Genomic DNA, 8,498 nt, shown 5'->3' on the forward strand with positions numbered 1-8,498 from the left:
TATGTTTTTTACGGCTCATTTTATAGATTCTGATTGAAGATTAAAAAAAAGATTATCAAGTTTTGTCAATTTTCTGATCACAAGGTTGAGACCATTGGGAGGGTCTTGGAGACTGTAATAAAGGAGTAGGGGTTAGTAGGTTGTGACAGTAATGGTTGATGTTTTAGGACGTCTTAAGAACTATCTTAGAGTGGCCAACAGTCATTCATCGATGATGAGTGTTTGCATATGAGATGTGTTGTACATGTTCTAAATCTTATTGTGACTGATGGTTTGAAAGATCTGCATGATTCGGTTGCAAGGGTTGCAAGTGTGTTGATGTTTGTGACATCTTCACCTTCTAGGCTTGATAAATTAAAGGGAGTTGTGAGGGCTACGTGTATTGAATGCAAGAATGACCTTTCTCTTGATGTTGGAGATGATCTAAGAGTATAAAAAGGTCTTTGTGTTAATGGGTGACGAAGACATTCAATATGTCAAACATTTTGGGGATGAAGGGAGATTAGGCAAGCCTATTAATGATGATTGGGAAGTAGTTTGGATTTTCGTAGACATCTTGAGGTTTTCTATGAGGTCACAACCAAGATTTCCTATTCTTTGTACCCTACTTTTGATGATTTTTCTCAGCAAATATATAAGGTGAAAGAAGAATATAATGAAATGTGCAAGAGTGAAGAGACTAGGCTGGAGGAAATGATATTGAGCAAGAGAGTTAAGTATGACAAGTATTGAGAAGATTTGAGTAAGATGAACAGTTTCCTGTATGTGGCTGTTGTACTTGACCACCAATATAAAATTGATGGCATGCCATATGGATTAGGATTGACGAATGAGAACACATAAGTGGATCATATTACGGTAAGGGTTAGGGAAACCCTTGGAGATTAGAGTGAGATGAAAGGTTTGAGAAGGACCCCTGATCCGTCATCCTTAAGAGGCCCAGTCTGAGTTGGATAGATACTTGGCATCAAATTTGCATCCATTTATGCAGGGGTTTGATATCTTATCTTGGTGGAAAATCAATGCCATCAAGTATCCCATCTTTGGAGATATTGCTTGCAGATTTTTGGACATCCATGTTAGTACCGTAGTCTCAGAGTTGGCCTTTTAGCATTGGGAGCGCATTTTGGATCCATTTTAGAGCTCATTGTTTCCTACAACTATGAAAGCATTAATTTACACTAAGAATTGGATTAAAAACGAACTAATTTATATTTCGGATGTAAGAGACTTTGAGGTGGCTGACGTGGAGAAGGGTGGTGATCAGCCTGAACCTGATAATTGCTCTTAATTCATTGATTTGCTTTTGCTTATAATATATTTTATTATTAACTTCAAATTTAATTATTTTAGGGACAACTGCGATACATGAGCTACGTCTACATCGTTCACAATATGACTTCGTGTGTATTAGAACTACTATTGCCATTAGCTTGTATAATTTGTTCCTTAATTATTTTTTGTGTTTATATGATGTTTGTAATTCTAATTGTTTTTCTTAAAATTTTTTTCAATTTTTATAGTCTCATTGTCATATGCCCAATCATATTCTAATAATCTCATATTGATCTCAATTTCATTTTGGTTAGTACTTTTAATATTTGTAATTTTTACATATCTATATAATGTTTATATTTATGATTTTGTTTTTTGTTTATAATTTAATCTAATTTACATATTTATACAATGTTTATATTTATGATTTTTGTTTATTGTTTATAATTCTAATTTATTTTTCTATTAATATTTCATATTTTATAATCTCACAGCCTCACAGCTCAATCATTTGCCCACCAGTGTGACCACCTGATAATTCCAATATCAAAGTCAAGGTCAAATGATTTAGGTGAATTGTAATCATGTTACAATTTGGGCCAGGTAGGGGGTCGATGGATCAGAGGTTCACCCTCACCCCCGGCACCTGGACTAGCAGCGCCACCCCGAGATGCGGATGCGGGTGCAGGTGGCACCCCTTGTCATGTACAGCTGATATTTATTTCCCACGTATGAATGTATGCTAGAAGTCAAACCACCATGTGCTTATTACCTAGTTTATGTTCAAACCACGTACGACAGCCGATTTCTAATTTTCTTTGACTTGACTGGCAGGCTATACATGCACGTTTTTCAATAGCTTGAGCTTAATTTAAAGAATATACATATTAAAGCTTAACCTTTTATACGAGTTAAATTTGTTAAGAATATAATATAACTAATTAAATCTATTTATTTTTATTATAAAGTTTTGAAATAAATAAAAATTTCACATAATATTAGAATAAAAATTATAATTAAGTTCGAATCTTAACTCTACATTCTATATCATTTAATTAAGAATGACATAACAATACTTGATTTGTAAACAATTTTAATTTTAAATTTATCTAACAAATCAAGTTACGTCAAAAAATTACAGGGTGTTCTTTGCGAGCTTCCAAATAGAATTTTTCACAAATTTATATAAATTTGATTTTTTTTTTCTTTCTAGAAAATTACCGGCAGAAAATACATACTATTCCTTCTATTGACTCAATCATGCACTACTTACCTCGAGCTAACAAAGAGACCCACAATCTCTGGTTCAAAATCTTGGTCAGGATAAAAACAAAGATAACAAATTCCAACAACTACAATTGAAATTTCCAAACTACAATTGATAAAACTATAACATTGAAATCGCTCTTAATTTCTCAAATAATTTAAAGACAAGTATACATCACTTCTTTGACATATCATGAAGGGAGATTTGGAATGGTCCATATAGAAAATAGATTCTCTCACTTTCTTCTTTTAATTTGAGAGTGAAATAAAAAAGAGGTAAGACATATCAAATAAATTCTACAACATTTATTATTGTACGTATAAATGCCGTTGGACAATTTTAAACAAGGAATAAATGCGTTGGGGATCATTAAATGATCAATATACTATTATTTTGTGCCTCTGAATAAAGGGCGAGTTCTTTGTACGATCTTGATTCTTCATAGAAATCGAGAAAGAGCTTAGTGATGTTTTCTTTCGGGTGACGGTGAACATCGCCACCGGACTTTGCCAGATTCGATCCACTCTTGCTTGAAAACACTATTCATGGATTGAACTTCGACATTTTGTTTTCACTTGTCCTTCCAAAAATCAAAAGTATTTTTCCATTCTATTTTTTCTCTCATCGTAATCACACAGAATTGGAAGGATTGGAGGACTGGGTTTGAGCAGAGATGATTGGCAAGGAGAATTTTGAGTAAAGATAAAAATTTAAAATATTATTATTATTTTGAGATTTGAAAAAGTTATATTGAGATTTAAAAAAATTAAATTATATATTATATTTTGTGTGAGAATTTAAAAAAGTTGTAATGACAAGATGAAAATTTTGAGTTAAGATAAAAATTTTGAATTGAGAGATGTTTACTAAACCTGCCTGAGAAATATTTGGCTTTTTAAAATCAATTGGAAACACAACGTGCATCATTCTAATTCAAGGGTGTAAACAACCTGGCTGTTTGAAGTTCAATTATTTGAGTAGGAGTATAAAGAGGTGGCAATATATGACATGACCCGTAAATTCAATACGAACACAATATAAAATTTATTGATTTTATGTTATATTTATGTTTTTTACAAAAAAATATATTTTTCTAACACATGGCATGACAGATCATCATTATAAAGATAAAGTAACAGAAGGTCGACTTGTAAAGATTGAAATCAATAGATGAATTTTTACTTTTAAGCGAACCACATACATTTTAGAACCAGACACTTTCTATCATGCATACTTACATAAGCATCTATATTGTTGCATATGTTTTTCAAGGAGAAAGAAGAAATTGAAACATGTGGAAATTAAATATTAACGAACAAGGAGGCTCCACAAATTGTAAGAGCTGATCTTCACATGATAAAAACTTGAGTCGATGCGAGCAAAAGGAGAGCAGGCAGGGATTTCTTTAATCCTTGTCAAGTCTTGAAACTAAATCGAGATAACTTTTTAATTCTGTCCTTCAATCTATGGGAGTTCGAATCAAGAAGATTTTCAAGTGATTTCCCCTTTTTGGTCCGGTCCCTTCCGGCTTCCTTCAAAAGTTTTGCTAGTCTTTTCTTCTCATCTTCAACATCTGGATTTGCTGTTCCAAGCTTTTCTTTTCTGGCCTTAAGTATGAACTCAAGTATCTCAATTGCATCTTCCACCCTGTAAAATAAAGACCACAATTCTGTAACATAGCATCTCCGAAACAGAGGGCACTGAACTTCCGAACTGGACAACTAAGAACAGAGTTCAGGCTGCTCAGGTATTATGTATGCATATATATATATATACACAATTCTTTGCTTTAACCTTAATTTTGTTTTCGTTTTTTGTTCTCAAAATTATGGGGGTGGGGGAAGGGTTTTGAACCTGAAGAGAATCCTGAAAAATGTGAGGGAATCATGGCCAAAGCATAAGCAGCAAGAAGACAAGACACCAAAAAGGCTCACATTTTACTAACATGAAGATTTGCAGTGGGTGGGTGGGCAGAATGGAAATAGATATAGGCTTTCTAAAACAACTTTACAAGAGAGAGAAACCCAAAAGAAGAAGAAAACAGAAAGGCAACCTAGTGGAAAACTGAAGGCACGGCATTCATGACCTAAAGAAAAGGTAAAATGATTATAAAGAATGCCCACCTTCCCATGGCATCATAAGTTGCAGCAAGATTACTATAAACTCCAACTGTATCCAAGTGAAATGAACCACACTCCTGCTCTAGTATTTCCCTTGCTTCCTCAAACAATCTGGCAGCCTCACCTATCTTGTACAGCTGCACACAAGCCAATCCCATCTGGTTCAACAGTATTCCAAAGAAGACCGATTTCTTCTCCCCGGTAGAATGAAGCTTGACTATAGCACTCTCAAAAGAGTTTCGAGCTTCTCCATACCTCCCAACCATGTAGAACATCACACCCATCTGTGCTTCTATTCCTGCAATCGTGTTATGCTGCCCAGGAATATCCTCCAGTAACTTCACTGCCTTTTGCAACAGCTTCAGTGCTTCCTCTGGCTCATTTACAGCTTCATATATTGAAGAGATCTCAGTCAACCCACAGGCAATTTCCTCAGCTGTGGCTCCAAGCACAGGTTTTGAATATATCCTCAAGGCATTCTCACAGTATGATTTGGACTCCCTTAACCTTCCTGTCCTGTAGTAGAGGTCAGCAAGGCGAATAAAGACTGATGCTACAGAGGGGTGATTGTCACCCCTGGTGGATTTGAAGACTGTAAGTGCCTTCTGGTAGGAAAAAACAGCCTCATCAAAACGGCACAGAGACAAGTAAATGTTACCGATGCTAACATCAATAGCTGCAACCTCATTGTCTTGCCCATTGGCAATCATTGCCATGCTAGCAAGGACAAGGTGCTCGAGTGCAGACTCATAGTCTTCCTTTGCCTCGCAGATGAGAGCCATGAGACGCCGATCAGCCGCTTCTTCAAGGGATGATAGTGCAGTATGCTCCCTATGAATTTCAAGAGTCTTCTTACAGAAGAGCTCTGCCTCATCAAATTGCATTGCTTGAACATGGGCCTCAGCCAAGTACCTGCCATTTCCAAGTCAAATGACTGGCAATGAAGTTATGCTAGATAGTTTTGGGTCTTGTCACAATTACTTTAGGTTTATGAGACAAACCCCAAATGTACATAACACTGGTGAATGAACAAAAATATCTAACTAGAGGTCAGTTAACACATATGTTATTCCTACGAGGGAAAACAACATTATACTATGAACTGAAATTTTTGGGATTGTTCAACGATAAATATTTCTACAAATCTATAGTTATTGTTGTCTATAATCAGGTTCAATGAGTTCTAAAGCCCTCTATTTAATCTAAACTTCATGTTTCTGAATTGGCACTCTCAGTTGTTGCAACAAAATGTGGCCAGTCAAAAGCAAAGCAAATATATAGTAAGTTCCACCAATTTCTTATACCTCTTCCATGATGTTACCCTTCCACACTCACCTTCTTCTATATGTGCGTCAGATGCTAGCAGAATGAAAAAGAACCATTCTCAAAGAGTTTCTTCAAGGAAGTTCAATGTAAGTGGAACTAAATTTTATTTCTGAAGAAAAACATGACCAATTCACATTATCCTCCAATTATGTGAATTATCCACTGCCAGTGGAAGGGCAAAGAAAGACTTAGATGATGAACTTGCTAGGAGTGTGGTCTCAACTTTTGTAGGCCATATGGTGTTTGGCAAAATTGTATCCACCAAGACAGGCTTTCAACAGGCATATTCTTATGATTTTATTGACAACATGTGCCAAAAATTTACTTGCATGATAACCTAATGGAAGAATTTATGAAACAAGCATTGTCAAAAGAATATAATCACTGCCCATAGGTTAACAATGATTGCCATGATGCGTGCTTGTGCCCAGAAACTTCATCACAAATTCAAATGCAACGGCCAAATTCACCCAATTATGCAGGAAACTAAATCATACGCTCCAATTTTCAAAAAGAGTACGGTAGTATCCAATTGCATCCCACGCTAAAGTGAGGCAGTAGCTAGAATAGGGAAATGAAATGGTACCACAGAGCTTTACCTGTAAGTCTCTGCAACTCTTGGATCCGATCCACCCAGAGCCTCAATCTGGATCTTTAAACCCGACCCATAGCACGAAATAGACTTGTCCAGCCTCCCCAGCATCGAATACGTATCCCCGAGTTGCATGTACCCGGAAAACTTCGCAAGTGCGTGATCGGACCCGTTCTCCGGATCCGGAACCTCAATGGACCGTTCCAAAACCTGAACCGCCTCCTCAAACCGCCGCAAGCTACAGTAAATCGCGGCCACGACGTGCAAGCTCATGACATACTCCAGACCCAGACCCGAACATTGTTCAAAGGACTTGGAAGCCCGGAGCGCATAGTCCAGCGCCTTAAGCGGGTTCTCACCAGAAACCATCGTGTCCCTGGCAACCTTCAACAGAAATGGACCCAAATCCGGGTTCTCGAACGAGGAGTCGTGAGTGGGTGTCTTTTCTGGGGTCTTTCCTTGCCGGGTTCGCGAATTGAAGGGAGATGGGGTTTTGATAGTGTTGGCGTTGCTACCATAGGGAAGTGACGGTGTCTGAGGTGGAGTTGGCACGGAGACTAAACCCGGCATGGCTGCAAATTCAATTTCTGGGCTAAAAGATACGAATTTGGAGAAACCAAAAGGTAAATACGAAGGAGTACCCAGAAATCAGTTCAGGGACGATGGTGGATGAAGCATTAGAGCTTGAAGAAGCGAGAAATCAAATGGGTTTCTGCGGGAGTGAGCAAGGAATTAGATAAGTGGGGGATATAAGTAGAGGGATTGAAACTTAGTAGTGGTGGTGGTGGTGGTGGTGGGTTGTTGCTTGGAAGAAAGTCCTAATGATGAAGGAGTTGGGGTACTTTAATTTGAGAACAAGCTTGAGAACGAAAAAGGGTAGGAAGAGAGAAACAAAATCCATAATAATCTATGAATCTAATTATTATGGGCATTCATTTCAGGGTAACGACCTCTGTGTTGTTGTAGTTGGAGTTGCAGAATGCAAAGTTGGAGTGCAAGGAAGGGACGAGCAGGGAGCAACTTCTTCTTTACTCTTTTTCTTTGATTTTCCTTTCCATAACGTTAACGCTCCCTTCCTCGTCAATGTTTTCTCCCACGAATACCTGCCCCGTGCCCGCTGATCTTCTCTATTTATTGGAAAACCACCGGTTGGCACAGCATAATTCAAGTCACTTTTGCTTGGCACGGTGTATATATAAGAAATATATATTTTTCATACATAATTTGTAATAATTAAAAAGGGAAGGGTGAGATGCTCAATAATAATTCATTATTGTACCAATAGAATAAATTAAAAAAAAAAATAAAGTGAGAAACTGAAAAATGAATTAATTAAAGTCATGTTTGAACTTTTGAGAATTCTCAAAATTTTTTATAACTTCATTCCTAAATTTCACTTAAATATAAAATATTTTTTAATTTCAAATATTCAACAATTTGATTTAATAATTACCTAATCATTATTTAGATATAAAAACTAATATAATTTTCACAAATTTTAAAACAAAATACAAAAATTAATATAGCCTTTGCAAATGTTAAAATAAAAATAATATTAAAAAATTATATTTAAACGGATTTTTAATTTTATAACAGTTTATTTCAAATTTTTCTCTTTCACTTTTTAAAAATTAATAAAATATTTTTACTCAAATTATTTTATTATATTTATAAAATTATAAAATATTTCAAATATCAAAGAAAAGGAATATAGTTAAGATGCTTGATGTAACGATCCAGAATGTTATCTAAGATGGTTAGTAGCATTATAAAATATACAGTTTTCTACGTACATATATAACTCTTTGCATTTATATCGTGTAGAAAATGTCACATCATTAAAATTCTTTCTTAATCATCAATTTTCAATGACATTACATTCAGTGATAGAACATGAGAATCAAGTTTCAATGAGAGT

General features: G+C 35.7%; 1 protein-coding gene across 1 annotated transcript; it reads right to left on the reverse strand.

The window, feature by feature from the left end:
• Positions 1–3,699: 3,699 nt before the first annotated feature.
• On the reverse strand, positions 3,700–7,721 carry LOC122311483 (protein KINESIN LIGHT CHAIN-RELATED 1-like). Its single transcript, XM_043126057.1, has 3 exons — positions 6,588–7,721; positions 4,666–5,574; positions 3,700–4,189 (listed from the first exon to the last, which is right to left on the reverse strand). The coding sequence occupies exons 1-3, from the start codon at positions 7,148–7,150 to the stop codon at positions 3,958–3,960; spliced, it is 1,704 nt and encodes a 567-aa protein (XP_042981991.1). The 5' UTR covers positions 7,151–7,721; the 3' UTR covers positions 3,700–3,957.
• Between the last annotated feature and the right edge of the window lie 777 nt (positions 7,722–8,498).

Source organism: Carya illinoinensis, chromosome 1 (assembly GCF_018687715.1).
Source record: "Carya illinoinensis cultivar Pawnee chromosome 1, C.illinoinensisPawnee_v1, whole genome shotgun sequence".
In the NCBI taxonomy this organism is placed as follows: Eukaryota; Viridiplantae; Streptophyta; class Magnoliopsida; order Fagales; family Juglandaceae; genus Carya; species Carya illinoinensis.